This window comes from Solanum lycopersicum, chromosome 8, assembly GCF_036512215.1.
Source record: "Solanum lycopersicum chromosome 8, SLM_r2.1".
Classification (NCBI taxonomy): Eukaryota; Viridiplantae; Streptophyta; class Magnoliopsida; order Solanales; family Solanaceae; genus Solanum; species Solanum lycopersicum.
Genome location: NC_090807.1, coordinates 61,393,742 through 61,412,797, shown reverse-complemented (window position 1 = coordinate 61,412,797; position 19,056 = coordinate 61,393,742). Strand labels below are relative to the sequence as shown.

Here is a 19,056-nt window from a genome sequence, read left to right as displayed (position 1 = left end):
AAACTCTTAAGGGACAAATTGTAACTTTACCTTAAAAGTATGTAATTTCTGTAATTCGTCTTATATGTATATTCAATCCTTAAACTCATTTTCATTTTTATTTTTGATAATATTTTGTTTCTTCTTCATTTTTGGTAAAGTGTAACAAAAGCTTGTGACTTTGGCGTTAAGACCTTCGAGATATAATCGCTTTATTTGGAGTGATCTTTAATTTTGACTCTTTAAATATAATGTTTGGTCAAATTCTCTATCTAATTTCACTCTGCATAAATTTAGAAAACTTCAACTCATTTGTATAATATAGGTAGGAATTAAGTTATCCAACACAAGTTATGGAGTTTATAATTTGCTTCGACATAAATTCTATAAAAATAGTATAATACAAAAATATAAACTTATACAGTCATTCTATACTGACATATTTTTTACTTTTTAGTGTTTGAGGGACTAAAATTAAAGACCATCTTTGAAGGTGATAAAGATTAAACGTAGACATTTGTACTAATGACACATTATTCTTCACTGTCGTAATTTTAAGCCCACCTATGGTTTACTGTTTTATTGCAAAACTAATTTTGAAGTCCAAAGAGTTAGATAAGCAATTGAGTTTCAAATAATCACCATTTTAAGGAAAAAATGACAAATATATCTCCATATCGTAAATGATATGTGCATATCCTTCATCATACTTTAGGCACATTGGTATTCCTACAGTTCAAAAATTAGAGCATATATGTCGTTCAGTCTAACGGAAGATTAAATAGGGACATGTGGCACAATCTTATCCATCGATCCGATGTCGGGTCGATAGATAAGATTATGACACGTCTTTTAGTATAAAGGGTATATATTTTAGTTTTTGAACGGCAGGGGCATCAATGTGCCTAAAGAATGACGGAGGATATCCACATATTATTTACAATAGTTCGAGAATATATTTATCCTTTTTTCCATTTTTAAATAATGTTCCTACACAAACTGATTTTGCTTCAAGATGAGATTCGGTGATACATTATAAGTGCATGATATTTATTTGCATTTAAGTTATTTCGTATTTCATTGTAACTATTTAATATTTATCTTTTGAAATTAGTTAATTATATACTAAATTTATATAATTTTATGTAATCAAATACAAATAGTTTTTTATCTAAAAAAAAAGTAAAAACTTACGTAGTTTTGAAGGTTTATGGAAATCTGCTGTTAATAGATGCAAATGGAACCTAAAGTAGAAGAAATAAAGATAATAAAAAATAATCGCAAAGACAAATAACAATTTTAAATGTTACTCTCCGCTTAATTAAATAAATAAAAGTGAAATAGATTATAATCATATTCGTATCATATTCATTAACTTGTCATTTCTTCACCCAACCCCATCGACTTTGATTATATATTAATTCTATTATTATTAACACTTATTGCTACTTATCTTCTTAGCTAGAGATGGCTTTGTATAATATGTGATCTAAAGTCAAAATTTAGAAAAAATATATTAATAATAATAAAAATTGTATATATTTCTTATTCTAATTTGATAGATTAAGTTTTCTTTTTCTCAATGGACACTATAACATTTCTTCTTGTATATTTCGTAAGATAGAATAGTCATATATAAATAAATTATTGTATGTTATATAGACTATAATTTTGAAAACTTTACACAAAATTATTCTAGAAGTATATTAAAAATAGAATTAAGATTCCACTTATTTATATAATATTTTATATTAACTTTAGTTACAAAAATAGAGTTACTTATTTCTTTGACATACTTTTACTCTTGCGTAATACATAGTGAAAATTAAAAAAAAAAAAAAAAAACTTACTCATAGTTGTAATTGTGTTTTTTCACTAATTGTGAACTTTTGCAATGTTGTATACGCATCACATTTCTTCTTTCGTTTCCAGAGGGCAAGGAGACATTCAACTGTACTATTGATGCTACTGTGATGATAAATATGTGCAGTTTTCTTCGTCATTGAGCTATACATTGTGCATGAGTTTATGCAGGTAATAACATTTCAATACGATATATGATATCAGCTGAAGTGACAAAAGATTACTCCTTAAGACTACTGAACCAGTTGGCAATGGTTGTACATAGGCCCTTTGTGTCATTTATCGAAAGAGTCTTAACCACTTGAGCAATAGCATCTGCTGGAGTGTATACAGCTCCTACTCGCCATTTTGGTTCCTGAACACAAAAACAAATAATGGCATTGTGTTTCTGTGAAAATGAACGAATAATGCAGCATTCAGTGTGAAGAGTTTACGAGTTTCTTAGTGTTATAATGCACAGGCAATTTTTCATTTTCTATATTAGAATGTGCAACATACCTGTACACATGGTGTGATGTGGTTCCCGGTTAATGCAATTTTCTCCACTTTCCCACCAAAAGATTCTACACGAGGCTTTAGTGTCTCTTCAAGCCGATCTGTCTCATCAATCGCGTCATTGTCAAATTTCACCTGAAATAAAAGTTTGAACCCATCAACATGACATTGACTTGCAATCCGAAATTACTTTTCTGGATGATAGGACCATAATATGAATACCAGCAGTGTACGGTTGACATTATAGGCGTTTTTGAAACACTCCAGATTTTCTGAAGGTGTTGGCTTGAACTCTGATATCCCTTGAGCAAGCTTAAAGAAGCAATGATTTCATTAGCGCAGAAAGCTAAGACCAAAACTATAATCTGCTTAAAATTCATAAAGCTTAAAGTTGAATATGCATCAAGAAAATGAGATTCAGCAAGATATATAGTATTCATGAAACAGCAAGAACAAGCCATGGGAACGATGAAATTTTCATCCATATTGGTGGCTCAACAAATAAAACTGACAGCACATACCTCGCCAAATACCAAAGGCAGCTGATCAGCAAATTTAGTCAATGAAACAACTGTTTCTGGATCATAGTCGGGGATGATTGTTCCAGCTGTATCAAGCAACACCCTCAACGCATCTCCTACATATTATTGATGAAAGGAAAGTAATTATAATGATGAAAATATTAGCAGAAAAGGAGACTTCATTGAAAAGGGAAAACAAAACAAGTATAACAAAATGCAAGTAACAGTGCGAATTTTAAATGAAGTTTCCTTCTCTATTCCCATTCTCATTCAGATGTTCCACATCAGGTATATATGAATATCTAAAAGGGTATACAGATGATAAATTTTAAATTAAGTTTCCTTCTCTATTCTCGTTCTCATTCAGGTGTTCCACATCATGTATATCTGAACGTCTAAAAGGGTATGGAAAGCTCTTGGGTTCTTTCCAGTGCCCAGTGTCTTGTGTCAAGGGTTGGATGTTCAGATTCTTTCAAATGAAATTAGATCCAACTTTTACCAAACTCATTCTCACACTCGTAAGAACACATTAAACTCCACCTTTGAACCCAAAATAGGGTCACACATACTGAGAGGTGTTGAGTATCTAGAACTCCGTTCACTGATTAAAAAAAGAGTTACGTAGCGATCCACATCAAGTGTATAAAGACACCTAAATAAGCAGTGATATCAAATTAGGAGGTTAATCGTACTTTGGCAACTTTACATAAGGCAGAGTTTTTTTTTGTTTTTTTTTTTGGGAGGGGGGGGGGGGGGGGTGATAGCGGAAAAGTGGACGAATAAGTCACACCCTAACTGCCACTCTACATAATAATACATGAGATTGTCACCTCATACGGCTCCTCATTCAATTTTTTCGAATGCATTGGATCCTTTTCCAGATTCGAGAATCCCCACCCCTTCTTCCGCTCCGCCTCGAAGAGTAACTAGGACCAATCTACTCAGGTTTTATTATGTTCTGGAACAGTATCCCTTCTTTACTATTCTCAAAGGATAAGATTATTCTCTTCACCAATAGAAACAAATTAGACTTGACCTAAAACCTTCCACTCATACCTGACCTTCACTAAGGATATTCTATTTTTGCTTGATCTAAAAGGATTATATCCCAACGTCCCATAGCCATTTTAAATGTGAAACAACAGAAAAGGTATATATAGTTTTCTAAGAATAACTGGTATACAGCACATATGATTGTAGAATTGCAGGAGAAAAATAGACAGGAGAAGAGAATAGGGATCAAAAGACTATGAATACTGAATCATGTACATTTTCTACTAAGGATCCACTTCCTCAATAACTCAAACATTTTTTATACACTTTGCATCAATCTCAACATAAGAATCGATCTGAACATTTTATTCTAAAGCTCCATAGATTTAAATTAGGCAGATGGGGTAGCAATTGCATGCAAGATTGCTGCAGATAGGAAATAGAAATTGCCATAGCTATGGTTTCTAGTGAAAATAAGAAATAATAGATGAAGCTGTTAGATAAATCTACCTGAAGCCGATTGAGCCATTGAATATGCTGGAGATATAACAGGCACCATCTGGCCAACAAGAAGACCCAACTGCAAAATGGGATCAAAACTTCAAGAAATGATGCATTTTGGCTGCAAAATGTTTAATGGAGAAAATAAATAGCAAGACTTGAAGATTCTAGAAGAAGAAATTATCGCAATGGCCTATTCTATTTACAGATGGCAGGCTGGCAGCTGATCACGATAAATGCATTCACCAAATTCTATTATCAACTTTACCAAATAAAGGGACCCTCTCTACCTTGACTAGATCATCCTTCATTAAGCTCCATCACTCAATCTGTCCGACAACGACAAAGCTTCATCCAGCCCCTTTTACCTTACTTGATATATGGTTAGAACCAACCATCATTAAAATTCATACATTTGGAATAACCATGTAGAGAGAACGCCTCTAAAGAAAAAAGGTGACATAATAGGTCAGAATTTGTTCTCTCGCTCCTTGCTGGAGGAGCGGCATTTATCTGTCAGCTTACTGCTTGTTCGGTTGCTTTCTTCCTTTAGTTGCATTAATCTCTTGTTTTGTTATCCCTTCCCTTAAGTTTTTAAAATGAATCAGTGTCTACGGCTGTGCACACTATCGAAAGAGTAGACTGCCTATTCCTTATAAATGTTTGTTTCTTTAAAAAAGAAACGAACTACCCCTTACCACATTATCTTTATATCCTCCTTTACAGTCTGGGGATCTTGGTGTGTTTGTGTGTTTTTTTTCTTTATTGAGCAGAATGTTTTGGGAATCTTGTTTTTTGGGGGAGGGTGGTTTGGCTCTGTGTGTGTATTGAGTAATTAGGGTGATTCGGCTCTCTTTACAGCAGTTCAAGCACTCTTTAAAGATCTGGATTTTAGTTTCATTAATGTTCAGCAAGGTCTTGAGCAGACAAGGAGGAGGAGGGGGCAGACTGCTGGTGAAAAAGGGGAGCCTCAGAGTGCTGAAAAGAGCAACTCTCAATGTGATAGCCTCTTTATCCAAATTTACATAGTAAGTTAGAACAGATGTTTGTGTTTGGACAGGTAAACAGCCAGACTACCAATTGATGTTACTAATTATCTAACATCTGAAGAACTAACAAAGCCCTACTAATTTCAGAATTTTCTTGTGGGCAATTGCTTTCAGGGAAAAAAAAAATTCATGCGGAATTACTGCAATGAACCATAAAACAGGAAGAGAATGTTCAGAAGCGTCAAAATAAAGCCAACTTATGCAAATGCCAATTGCCTAAGAGATGCCTTGATGGAAAGATCTTTAGTTGGAGACTGAATACAAGGAGGTGAACAGGGTTAAGGATTTCTTTAGATATATAAAAATAATTACCTTGACCTCGAAAAAAGAACCAGGCATAACTATACCATTAAGGGGTCGTTTGGTAGAATGTACAAGAGAATCTAATAAATGTATTAGTAATGAGATTGTTTAATCCTTTATTTGGAAGGATTTTCAGCATATGTACAATTAATATATGTATTATAGGGTATATAACAAACTCATAGCAGATTATGGTATTAGCGATGCAAGGGCTATTAATAAATGGATAAATTGTTAAAGAGAGAACTGCCCTTACTACACCAAATCAAACACTAGATAAGATTCTCTTGTACATCCTATTAAGTACTATTCTTATAAACTCTACATCTCTAACAAACGACACCTAAGATAATGAGATATCATATGTTCAGAGAGGAATATATAACAGCGGAAATGATAAGCATAATAATTGTACACAAGTCATGACCACACACAGGTAAAATATAATAAGAATTGAAGCAGAATAAAAGGAATAAATCAATCAACTTTAGTACAGTGTCTCCTTTCAAGCGATAACGGAGTGCAAATTTTTCATAGATAGAAGATGGATCATGAGAAAAAATTAAGTGAAGGTAATATAGCTGCACAAATTTAGGATGTCGGAATCACCACAGGTTTTGTAAGAAATAGGTAATTACCTGCTCAAAATATGGCACTGCCTCTGATGCTGGCCTATTGTTGTACGATATTATAACATTAGCCTACATGAGAAGACATAAATGGACTCAGTAAGACATTCATTTCTTTGAATTGTGAGCCTGAGGTGAAACAGCAAACCTTAGGTATCTTCTCACAAAAATAACTTCCTACAAGCGCTTGAATAAGAGCACCATTACTGCAAGTTGCACATCACCAAAAACGAAAAAGAAACAGACATCTTAGCCAGGTAATACTTCAATGTAGCTTTAGAAGTTCAAAGAAAAAAACATGAATGAATTTGAAACAAGTATATCAAGAAATCCAATTCAAACTGAGTTCCACTAGACATAGCACACAAAAATGATTATGCTAAAGTCTTCAAATGAAAAACTATTTTACAAATTACTGAGAAACCCATAACAAGCCTATGGTCCAAAATATTAAGAAACGCTATAGGAAAAATACGATTCGGGATCTTAGTAGCTCAGTTGGTTAGCTGGCTACCTGGACTTTCACTTATTGGTGAGGGTTTGATTCCACACCTTATAATCCCCTTCCCAATTTAGGCAACCCTGATGCTAAAGAAAGACAGATTCAACAGTAATTACCTGTGGCCAACTGAATAGAGTGGCAAATCAACAATGTCATCAGCAGAAAGACCAGAATCAGGCAACCCTGATGCTAAAATTGGATCAAAACAAGCATGAAACCTCTCAAAAACCTGTCTTGATACTTGCGCATGATCAAATGTCACATTATAAGGTACACAAATTATCAGATACCCTTCTCTCGCCAAATTCTCCAGTAAATAACTGTTACCAAGAACAACCCAGAAAACAAAATCAAGAAAAGATTCAACTTTTAATGCCCAATTTCACAAACTATAAAGGAAACCACAACTTGTCTCACCTGTAAGTAACTTCAGGAACAGCTCCAATAAAAGCACCACCCACAAATTTGATAATAGCTTTGGGTTTTATACCCTTTGGGGGAGGTATAACCAAACAAGAATACATCCTTTTGTAAAACTTACCAGTAGTGGGAGTATTGTAATTGGTTCTTGTGGAGTTGAAACTACCTATGCCCATATAGTCATTTGAGAGCGTCATTTTAGGAAACTTGAAGATCTTTGGGTTCTTGAGATTTCTGGGAGAAAAGGGGCGGAATAAATATGGAAAATTGTTTGGGAAAAGGGGTTTTTGCTTGGTTTCAAGAAGATTAGAAGTGAAAGTAGTGGTAGCCATGTAAGCTGCAGAAGTAGAAGTCATTTCTCTACTGTGAGAGTGAAGAAGAAGCAGTGAGGGAAAATGGAAAGTTTTTTTTAGCAGTTAAATTTGTGGAGCTATGAGAATTTTATGTAACGTGGCATGATTTTAGCGACAACAAAAGTTCTAATTATATTCACTTCATCGACTTTTATCGACTTTTTTTACTTATAAGAATTTTTTATAATTTTATAATGTATTTTTTATTATATTGATATATAAAAATTATAATTTAATATATTTTTTGATTATTTAATTATTAATTTTTAAATATCGAATTAATATAATTTAAATTAATTTTGAAAAATAATTAAATTGATTTTTGAAAAACACAGCATCACAATTAAAACTAGACGAAGGGAGGGAGTATAACATTGATTTAGTAGGTGTTTGGCCATTCGATACTATATCATGATATGATATCGTGAGATGGAATCAACATTTGGACATGCGATTTTAAGCTGATTCCATATGATGAAATGTGATTTCATATCCTCCAAAAATCATGATATGGAATCATTTGGGAATGTCATATCATGATTTGAGATATTTAATACAAAGATTGATCCATAAATTTATATTTTGTTAATACAACCTGACATTTATATTTATGAACCATTTATTTCACATGTAAATAAAATTTATAATCACATCATTAATTTTTAAAATTTATTATTTTCACTGATATAAAATTTATTATTCTCATCAATATATAGTCACTTTAACTCATACTTCACGATTGTTGAGTAATAAAATCTTGAAGAGCCTATGAAACGTGTTTCGTTTTTACTCAAATATATTGATGAGAAGGGAAAGTTAGGTTGAAAGTTAAATTAGAACAATTACTTAAGTGGATAACAAATAGTTTTGTAATAATTTATTATGTGATTTTATAATTTTTTGTTTATGTGGTAAAATTGAATAAATAATTGAGATTATTTTAATAGTTTTAGAACTTATGAATTTTTTATGTTTATGAGAAAATATACCACACCAATATTTCGTATCGCATGTCCAAACAAAACTTCAATTTCATATCATGATATCATATCGCATGGCCAAACAGGCTCTTAGTGTGATTGTAGTCGCTTTAATATTTTCTTCTCATTTATTTTTATTTATTAGTTAATAAAATATATATTTTATTTTTGGCATAGTACATTAATGTACCTTTTAACTTGGCCACAAATTATATTTATACCTCAACTTTAGCTATGCACAAATAAACACTTAAACATGTATAAAATTGAACAAATAGATACACATGTCCTACATGGCATTCTACATTTCATTTTTGTCCAACATGGTACCTATGTATATTGTGTCACGTAAGACTCATGTGTTTACTTGTTTAATTTTACACAAGTTTAAGTGTCTACTTGTGCATACCAAAGCTAAATGACATAAATGTAGTAGAGGTGATGTTATCGGGTACATTTATGTATTGTGCCTTTATTTTTTATTGTATCTTTCATAGTTACTATCCTTTATACTTTTTTGTTTATATATATAGATTTATTATTTGAATTGTTGACATATGACATTACGTGACACTAAAAATGATACAAGTTATTTAAATATTGTGTTCATTAAAACAATATACTATGATATAATATAATAAAATATAATATAGTATAATATAATATGAAATCATACATAATTTATTTGAAGAAAGTGAAATAAAATAGTATTTTATATTGTTATCGTTATTTTATTGAATTAGAATTTTTATTTTATTTTACATAAAAGAATACATGATATATTTAGATTTACACGCATAATATTAAGATACTTTTATTACAATTTAATTCCTAACTAGTATTATGAAATACGAGTAGAGTTGCATTTATGAAGCAAGCTAATTGAATTGTAATGAATTTTCTAATTTAAGGCATTATATAAAACATATGTTTGAGTCATTTTTTCGTAACTTAACAAAACATCTTAATTTAAAAAATTATAATTCACCAAATCTAAACCACATTATATATTTATAATCCATCGTAACTATATTTATATTGCATTTAATTAATATAATCAAAATCACTAGCTACTTCAAACAGAATTATCTTTATATTTCATCAAATTATCAAACGTTATTAGTTTTTATCAACCATGAATAGGTAATTTTTTCCCTTTAATTAAGAACAATTATAGACAAATAATTTGCCTTGCATTTTAATAATTATTTTGTTAGTCGAAAATAATGCCATTAAATTTTATGTTTTTGTGCTTTAATTTTATTTTCTGGATAAAGCTACGTAAGTAGAGTTATACCATTACATCCTTCTAATTTTCTCATGTTATCACATAATGATTATTGCCCTTTGTTGCCGTTAGTGTTAAAAATTATTACATGAAGTATATTTAGAATATATTAAATAAAATATTCTTATTATACGATGGTTTTGTTTTAGTTTAATTATTTATATTTGAGTATTACTTATTTCTGTTTTTTTATTCTCTCTCTATATAAAAAAATATATACACAAATATTTTTAATGAATAATGGGGATCTACATTTTCAGGATTGGACTGCTCATTTACAAGGAATTTAATTCCATGTGATAGTGATAATTTACTTTTCAAATTATTAGCTCAGCTTAAATTAATCTTAATTTAGTATTTACTACAATCATAAATGTTAACTGAAAACAAAAGTTACAAAGATGGATTTCATAAAAAAAAAATTAAAGACATAATGCAATAGTAAAAGGCGTGAGAAAATGTAGGTGAAATATTATTTATAAGAAAATAAAGTTTATTTATTTATTTAATAATATGCCACCTCTTTTGTTTCGATTATTTTTTTTTTATGTATATTAACTGCCCCTCCGTAAGTTTTGAAACTGCAAATCATTAAAAAAAGAGTGTTTCTTCCCCTATTTTTAATACCTTTTAAATTCTTAATTTTTGTCCTATTTTAATACCTTTTAAATTCTTAATTTTTGTCCTATTTTAATACCTTTTAAATTTTATTTTATCCCGACGTTTTTTATGGGATAAACTCAATAATTTTAAATGTTAATACCCAAATTGATTTTGCTGGCAAGATGAGATTTTATGAGATGCATTAATAAACGCATGATATATGTTTGAACTTAAGTTATTTTGCTTTAAATTTGTATAATTTTACGTAATCAAGTGTAAATTATTTTTCACCGTTCAAAAAGAAAAAAATATTATGTAATCGGTAAAACAAAGAAGAAGATGTAAAAATGAAGCTACAGCTAATTACAACTGCACTGCTCTTAATTAGTTGCTTTAAGTGTTAATTTTTTCTTTTATTTTTAACTTCCCTGTTAAATATTGGAGAAACAAATATTTATGTGATGTATTGTAAAGACCGCCATGTTTTTACATTAAGCTATACATGACATGTTATATATGTGTGTGTTATAACCTTATTAAATTATTTATAAATACCTAATGCCCTCAATTGAGTAGGTGTAATTGGATAATATTTTATTAAAGTTTAATTTTTTATTTGACTTTTATTGTTAAAAATTAATTTGGTGAGGGAACATCATTAATATTTTACTTAAAATAGGCATCAAACAATTTTTATTTTATTTTAAAAAGTATTGTATTATAGACATCATTTTTAATTATTTTTTTTGTTTATGTTGACACAACATTACATAATTTCCTCAATTGAATAAGTGTAATTAGACAATATTTTATTAAAGTTTTATTTTTTATATGACTTTTATTGTTAAAAATTAATTTTGTGAGTGAACATCACTAGTGATCTGCTTAAAATACGCATAAAACAATTTTTATTTTATTTTTTAAAAATATTGTATTAAAAACACTATTTTCAACTCTTTTTTTTTTTTTATTTTGACACAACATTACATAATTTATTTGTTTTTTTCCTTCTTATTTTGATTTATTGTAACAAAAGCTCCTTTACTTTGGCGCCAAGACTTCTTAGTTCCCACTTTTCCCACAGAGTTCTTATTAGCAAAAATTTAGGTATGTGGTTATAACTTATAATTAATTAAGAATTTTGTACTACAAACAGCAAAACAAATAAAAATACACATACTTATATATTCCATAAACCCATTTTCAGTTTTTTGTTGGATAATATTTTGTTTTTCTTCCTTTTTTGGTTCATTGCAACAAAAACTATTTTGATAGAGATTAGTCAACCTTAAAGAAACAAACTACTATTTTTCTTGATGAAGTTTTTGCATAGATCGCCTTATTTGGACTAATTTTAATTTTTACTTTGTTGGCAAATAAATTTTGCGTATATAGATTAGATTATCTATATTTATGATCTAACTCAAAGTAAGTTTAGGAACACAAAGGTTATTTTAATATAATATGTGAAAGAATAAAGTTATTCGACACAAGTTATATAGTATACTTCACTCCACATAAATTTTATAAAAATATTATGATACAAAAAGGTAACCTTATGCCGTCATTTTAATATTAGGATATTTTTCTCTACATATTTTTTACTTAAATATCGCCGGACTAAAATTAAAGACCATCAAATTTAAAGGTAGAAATCAAAAATTGGTCTAGACGTTAAACTAATAACCCGTTATTCTTCATTGTTTATTGCTTTGGGAGCTGATTTTAATGTCCTTATTTTTCGGACTTAATCAACTTTTTTCCCCCAAAGTTTAATCATAGATTTTATGATATAAAAATACTAAGCAAATGCACGTACAAGATTTTGCATACAAATTAAGCTTGAGAACGTAACTTAGCTCATATAGCTAGTCAAGACGTCTATAGAAATTTGTAAAAAAAATAGAATTTATTTTTCACAATAAATCATTTGATGTAAAAGTTTAATCAGGTTTCCCCCTTGTCATAGTTGGATTAAATGACAAAATTCATTATTTCTAATAAGAGTATTAAACAAAAAGATCAACATGGATCGTGGTTCACTAGTGGGAGTGCTTCACTTTTAACTAAAAGTCTCGATTCGAGCCTTGAGTATGAAGAAAATTCTGTTGGGAGCGTCATCCCCAAATAAACACTGCAATGCACGATCCAAATTTAATCGGAGCTTCAATATGAGCTCCAAGTGAGAACCATAAAAAAAAACTATCTATAAAAAGTTATAATATTTGTGGGAGTGTGGAGCCTTATTTCTATAGTTTTACGTTGCTAAAAAGGTTTCGAAACAACAAGAAAATTCGTATGGAGATATTTTTAAAAGATTATTAGATAAGATCATTGGATAAATAACTTAAAAAGGAAAAAAGTGAGAGCATTTGTCTCTTCTTGTAAAAAGAAAAGTAATTAAAGTTTATTAGGTAATTAATATTCAAAAATAGATTTAGCATTGCAAATCTGCAATTCTTGTTTTTTTATTTCTTGCTCGAGACAACTATTCTTATTGTCCTCGAAAAATTTGTCATTGTACATCTTTAAATTAAAGAGCTACTTATTTTTTATTTTCTTTTATGTTGCATTTTAGAGAGCAAATTTATTTTTCTTTTTTATTTTTTAACTTTTCCACGTTAAACAACAAGATGATACTTTTGAAATGAAAACAATTTGCATATTATAGTCATAATAGTTTTTTGGTACAACAATTTTATTTTATTTTTTATATAAACTTCTATCATTTTCAATTACAGTAATGAGTTCTAACTTAAAAGTTACCTCATTTAATCAGATAGTAATAGGAATAAATACTTACTTTGTATCACAACACTAAATTGGATCATTTTTTGTCATAAAACAGTATAGGAAATTAAGTAAAAAAAAAGAAAAGAAGGGAAAGTAAAAAAACGGTTAGATAATAACTCTCCCCATTATCCTCCATAACTCTTCTAAAAGTAACTGCCAATCGCCCCCACCCCCACCCCCAAAGTCCACCTACCCCTCCGCCGTTAATCCTATTAATTAACACTAATTACATAGTTTGTCAGCCCCAGAGAAAAACAAGACTTGTTTGTTAGGGGTCTACTTTTGTTCAAACAGTGAGGAAAAAAACAGCAAGACATATAATATCTGTCTCTCAATTAAGGTAATTAACCTTTAAACTAATTTTACTCTTTCTTACATTAACCTTTAAGCTACTATAATATATTTGTTACATAAAGCTCATTTTGTATTTTCAGGGATCTATTCAAGAATGGCTAGTGTTAGCTACTATTCTGCTTCAAAATTGGAACCAAATGTTCAAGAATTCAACTCAGAAGAAATGATGACCATGCAGCAGCTTCTTTTTGATTTCAACTATGATGTTGAACAGAACTTTTCTGATGAAAATCAAGATTGCTATTTCGATCCAGACGAGTTTATTTTACCCATTGAAATGAATAACAGTTGTTGTTTCATGCCAGAGTACTCTGTTTTGGAGAAACAACCAAAGGACAATCATTCTTGTTTCATTCCAGAGTACTCTGTTTTTGAGAACATCCCAAAACGTCAAAAGATTTTTCAAGATGATTTCTTTCCAAATCCAAATAGTAATACGATAACCCCATCCACTCACAATTCTTGTTTCATGCCAGAATACTCTGTTTTTGAGAAACAACAAAAACTCTTTCAAGATAACTTCCATGAGGAGGGGTTTTTGCCAAATCCTCCAATGTTTGAGGATTTTGCGCTTCCAGAAATTCCTGTGCCTGTTTTTAGTGCTGGAGTTGTCGCGAAGAAAGGCGGTAGTAGTAATAACGAGAAGAAGATGTCAGCACAGAGTATGGCGGCGAGGCAGAGGAGGAAGAAGATTAGTGATAAAACACAAGAATTGGGCAAATTGATACCTGGTGGACACAGAATGAACACTGCTGAAATGCTTCAAGCTACTTACAAGTATATTAAATTGTTGCAAGCACAAGCTGGAATTCTTGCCTTCATCGGATCATATCAGGTAAATAAATTAAACAAACTCGTAATTTTATTCTATACTATTTGGTATTAGTAACTTATTTGCATTTTGTACTTAATTTGCAGGAAAATGAGAAATCATTTGAAACATCATACTTGCAGAAACTTGTTGGATCTTCCTTAGTTCAAGAGAAGTTGTATTCAAGTGAAAGTTGCTTAATTCCAAAAGTGTTTCTTGAAGCACTAGAGAATGATCAAGAACTTCAAAATTCACAAGTCATTGAGGAAATCAAGTCTTTGATTAAATGAAGAAATTATTAATTTCAAAGAATTAGGGAATTTAGGATTAGTTCAGTTCAATTACCTGTTGTTTGTTGTCTTAGGTCTTAGGTTAGCTAGCCATGGTTTCATTTATTATTAAGGGTTTATTTTTCTTAGTTTAGCATTTTAATTATGTAAATTCATCATTTACAAGGGAGTTTAATTCCATGTGAAATTGATATTTACTTTTCAATTATTAACTCAGCTTGCATTAATCTTAATTTATATTGCCAATAAGTTTTATTTCTCTTCTCCTCCTACTCTTCCTCATTTCAGTACAATCATAAATCTTAAAGTGAAAACCATAATCACAAAATAATTAAAGATATAATGTCTTTGTTTCCATGAATTTATTTTTCTGTAATTAATTACCACTCTATAAGTTTAATTTTGTAACTGCACCTCTTAAAAAATTACATATTTTTTTCCTATTTTAATACCTTTTAAATTCTTAAAAGTTTTTATATACTATATGCATATTTATTAATTCAGTTTTGAAATATATAATATTTAAATGCTTTCGGAATTTAGCCAAAATACATTTTTTTTTACTAAGAAGACGAGAAGTATAATTAAGCTAGAGGAACTTCTCCAAATAAGAAAAAGAAAAACTTAATTTAAATCTTTTCCTTTGTCTTCTCCAAAAAGAATTTCTTATTAATTCAACCTTTTACTTGGTTGGTTCATGCAAATATTATATTTTATGCTATCATTTAACTTTTTGTCCATATTTTAAAGGGAAAGGCGTATATAATGACAAATTAAAAAATCAAATTAAATGTTATAATTATACTTTAATTTAATTGTGTTTGGTAGCAAATTGTTTTTCAGTCCCCTATTTTCCTTAAACTTTCGTTCGCCACTCTCCCTCTCTAGCTCCCTCCCTCTCGCTTTTAGACAAACACACATGTATAAAATGTGTTTGTGTTTGTATAAAACGAGAGAAAATTGTATATATATATACATATAATTTCGTTTCGCCCTCTCCTTTCTCCCAGATCTCGCTCGCCACCCTCGCCTCTCTCGTTTATACAAACAGAAACGAAATGTATAAATTGTGTTTCTTTCTATCTGTGTAAAGTGAGGAAAAATTGTATATACACACATAAATATATATATATATATCTTCGTCTTATACACTTATAATTATACAAATACAAATATTGTTCAATTTCTTTTGTCTTTCTCTTTTTATCGTTTTATACATACACAACTTACACAATTGATTTGTATATAACTGCTTTCTTTTGTCTATGTATGACAAATTATACAACTGGTTTCTTTGTATATTTATATCGAATTATACAACTATTTTTTCTATATATGTATAGCGAAATATACATATTTATATTTACGATGAAGCCCAACTATACAAAGTACAACTATAACATACAAATATAATTTTTATGTCAATGTTACTCTATTTTAAATAGTTATGCAAATGTAGCCATATTGTAAATAGCTATACAAATATACCATATTTCAATCCGACCCGGCCCATATCCACATCAACATAGGGCACTAAACTTTACAAAAACCCTAACACAGACAGAGTCGCCATTTCACCTGCCGTGGGCACAGAAAAGCTCTATCAACCCTATTCTCTTCTCACTTTTACAATATCAAGGTACACATACATGTTTTTTTGCTAATTGTTATCAGATTTCATTCACATTCTTCTGTTATTGCTTTTTCCTTTCAGTGTTGCTTCTCAATGCGATTTAGGTAGCTTTTATTTGCTGTTGTTTTCGTTTTATGTTGAAGATCTTTGTGTCTGTTCAGAAAATTATTGTTTGTTGTTAAGTATGATTCATTCGATTTCCTGATTACTTTATTCAAATCTATTAAAAGTGATGGTAGTAAAAGATTTCTGCTTTCTGAGTTTTTAAGCTAGTTTCTTAATCGGTTATGATTTATCATAGAAAACTTTGTTATAGGAGCACTCTTAGTAATGTGATATGAATAGCGAGATTAAAGGGTTGTAAGAAACATAGAAATGCTGCACCCAGGGTTGTCAATGAAATGGGTTGAATACCACGAGGTCTCAGTTCAAATACCACAAGAGATGAAATTATTAGATGATTTCTTGCCATCTATTCAGTGTTACCTTATACATGTTTCTTTGTTTCTTGGGGGAAGTTAAATAAACCCGGATACCATAGTTATAAAAATAATATATCGTGTTATTTGACATTGTTATATGACAGAGATGGGTGAGGTAGTTAAGGGAGCTGTTCCAGTTCCAGAGTCAGTATTGAAGAAGCAAAAAAGGAGCGAGGAATGGGCCCTTGCAAAGACACAAGAGCTTGTAGCTGCAAAGAAGAAAAGTGCTGAGAACCGGAAATTGATCTACAACAGAGCTAAGCAGTATGCTAAGGAGTACGACCAGCAGGTTGGTTAAGCTCAATCACCCTCAGATAATATTCTTGTTTTGAGTGCCAAATGTAGTAATTAGTTTTCAATTCCTGTTTTTAGGAAAAGGAGTTGATCCGTTTGAAGCGTGAGGCTAGATTGAAGGGTGGTTTCTATGTTGACCCTGAAGCTAAGCTGTTGTTTATCACTAGAATCCGTGGGTAAGAGCTTTTATCATGGTTGGTCTTTTAAGCTTTAAAATCACTGGTATTGTAATGGTACTCATCAAAATTATGTTTCTTAGGATTAACGCTATGCCTCCACAGACCAAAAAGATATTGCAGCTTCTACGGTTGAGACAGGTAACTAACTACTTGTTTGATGGTATTGCTAGAGAGAGCTGGAGGATCTTGTGTTACTACTCAGAACACTCTAGGTTGTTTTAAAGTAATCAGTTAATAAGCAGATCATATATTTTTCTCCAATACAAGCTATAATTTTATTTGTTATTTGCCCTTGTTTTGCTTGAAATATACCATAAAAATGTCTTTTAGGGTGTTGTTTCATGGCTCATCTTTTTCAAAAATCTAGAGCAGAATCTTTATTTAACTAGACTTATACCATGAATGAGACTTTACTTGAAACAGTTTTTAGTCTTCACATAGATTTTATTGCTGAACTTGGTAGTGTTTGATCTGCAGCCAAACAATTGTGGGAGTCCTACGGATTCTTCGTTATTATATATCATCTCTTCTCTTTTGCGTAAAAAATGAATTTGCATTTTCTTATATCTTGATTTTGGTGTGCCGGATCCATTTAGATTTTATTTGATATGGTGAGGTTACTTTCCACTATTCTAATTAAGTGATTCTCTTACTCCCATGTTGATGGCAGATCTTTAATGGTGTCTTTTTGAAAGTCAACAAAGCCACTGTCAACATGCTTCACAGGGTTGAACCTTATGTTACCTATGGGTAGGTTATCACTTGAGAGTTATGCCATTACCTGGATCATTTTTGCTGTTTATCTGTTATTTATATACATTGGTTTTCCTCTTTCAGTTACCCTAACCTAAAAAGTATTAGAGAATTGATCTACAAGAGAGGTTATGGGAAAGTTGACAAGCAGAGAATTGCTTTGACTGACAACGCTGTCATTGAGCAGGTCAGTATCTGAAACAACGGCACATTGGTCTTTGAATTGAATGTTTCGCGTGGTTTGTTGACATGTCATTTTGATTATACCTGTTTCAGGTATTGGGTAAGTATGGAATTATCTGCATGGAAGACCTAGTCCATGAGATCATGACTGTTGGACCCCATTTCAAGCAGGCCAACAACTTCCTATGGCCGTTCCAACTCAAGGCACCTTTGGGTGGACTGAAGAAGAAAAGGAATCACTATGTTGAAGGAGGTGATGCTGGTAACCGTGAGAACTTTATCAATGAACTTATTAGGAGGATGAACTAAGAGAGTTGGAAATTTTGCTATATTAGGATTGAGAACTTTATCTCAACTTTTTCAGACCCTTTTGGGTTATTGAAGTGATAAACAGCTTCAGATTTTCTGCCTTCATTTTGAGATTGTTTAGAGTTATGACAGTATACGACAATGATGATGTTTTTTTCCGCAGGGAACATATCTAATGTCAAATTATTATCTTTATCCATATTTTGTATTTCTTGTGCTTTAGTGCCTTGAATGTGATCATTAAATTACTTTTCGAGTTTTCAAATGAGAGATGAAATGCTAAAGGATTTTTGAAAATGAGCAGTCAAGGCAAGAATGTGTTTTTTGCAATTGGTGTTATCGAACTGGAATCTCATTCCAAGTTCTAACTAAGGATTCTTGTGGTTACTAAAATGTGTTTGCTTTCCAAAATACAGCAGTCTTTTACTGTGCTATATATTTTTAAATTAATTGAGCAGATCGGGAGGGTTAGTGACTGGTGAAATGAGTTAAATTC

The 19,056-nt window shown here is 30.6% G+C and overlaps 3 protein-coding genes across 3 annotated transcripts; 2 read left to right on the top strand and 1 right to left on the bottom strand.

The window, feature by feature from the left end:
• Window positions 1–1,832: 1,832 nt before the first annotated feature.
• LOC101256996 (uncharacterized) lies at window positions 1,833–8,990 on the bottom strand. Its single transcript, XM_004245978.5, has 9 exons — window positions 7,253–8,990; window positions 6,952–7,155; window positions 6,482–6,539; window positions 6,343–6,405; window positions 4,362–4,431; window positions 2,859–2,974; window positions 2,560–2,649; window positions 2,341–2,472; window positions 1,833–2,197 (listed from the first exon to the last, which is right to left on the bottom strand). Exons 1-9 carry the CDS (start codon window positions 7,609–7,611, stop codon window positions 2,063–2,065), a joined length of 1,227 nt encoding a protein of 408 aa, XP_004246026.2. The 5' UTR covers window positions 7,612–8,990; the 3' UTR covers window positions 1,833–2,062.
• A 4,530-nt stretch (window positions 8,991–13,520) lies between these two features.
• On the top strand, window positions 13,521–14,934 carry LOC101248510 (transcription factor bHLH53-like). The gene is made up of 3 exons (XM_069288213.1): window positions 13,521–13,612; window positions 13,707–14,461; window positions 14,545–14,934. The coding sequence occupies exons 2-3, from the start codon at window positions 13,721–13,723 to the stop codon at window positions 14,725–14,727; spliced, it is 924 nt and encodes a 307-aa protein (XP_069144314.1). The 5' UTR covers window positions 13,521–13,612; window positions 13,707–13,720; the 3' UTR covers window positions 14,728–14,934.
• A 1,279-nt stretch (window positions 14,935–16,213) lies between these two features.
• LOC101261844 (large ribosomal subunit protein uL30x) lies at window positions 16,214–18,759 on the top strand. Its single transcript, XM_004245995.5, has 7 exons — window positions 16,214–16,366; window positions 16,947–17,131; window positions 17,215–17,312; window positions 17,396–17,453; window positions 17,986–18,065; window positions 18,153–18,255; window positions 18,345–18,759. The coding sequence occupies exons 2-7, from the start codon at window positions 16,949–16,951 to the stop codon at window positions 18,558–18,560; spliced, it is 738 nt and encodes a 245-aa protein (XP_004246043.1). The 5' UTR covers window positions 16,214–16,366; window positions 16,947–16,948; the 3' UTR covers window positions 18,561–18,759.
• The last annotated feature ends 297 nt before the right edge of the window (window positions 18,760–19,056 follow it).

What these genes read in the sequence shown, in the direction of transcription:
- LOC101261844 (XM_004245995.5), top strand. Translation starts at nt 16,949, where the DNA reads ATGGGTGAGGTAGTTAAGGGAGCTGTTCCAGTTCCAGAGTCAGTATTG. An exon ending in CTAAGGAGTACGACCAGCAG is followed by an intron (nt 17,132 to 17,214) that starts GTTGGTTAAGCT and finishes TCCTGTTTTTAG; the next exon opens with GAAAAGGAGTTGATCCGTTT. An exon ending in GAACCTTATGTTACCTATGG is followed by an intron (nt 18,066 to 18,152) that starts GTAGGTTATCAC and finishes TTCCTCTTTCAG; the next exon opens with TTACCCTAACCTAAAAAGTA.
- LOC101256996 (XM_004245978.5), bottom strand. Translation starts at nt 7,611, where the DNA reads ATGACTTCTACTTCTGCAGCTTACATGGCTACCACTACTTTCACTTCT. An exon ending in GTTCCTGAAGTTACTTACAG is followed by an intron (nt 7,156 to 7,252) that starts GTGAGACAAGTT and finishes TCTTGGTAACAG; the next exon opens with TTATTTACTGGAGAATTTGG. An exon ending in CAGTGCCATATTTTGAGCAG is followed by an intron (nt 4,432 to 6,342) that starts GTAATTACCTAT and finishes CCCATTTTGCAG; the next exon opens with TTGGGTCTTCTTGTTGGCCA.
- LOC101248510 (XM_069288213.1), top strand. Translation starts at nt 13,721, where the DNA reads ATGGCTAGTGTTAGCTACTATTCTGCTTCAAAATTGGAACCAAATGTT. An exon ending in CCTTCATCGGATCATATCAG is followed by an intron (nt 14,462 to 14,544) that starts GTAAATAAATTA and finishes CTTAATTTGCAG; the next exon opens with GAAAATGAGAAATCATTTGA.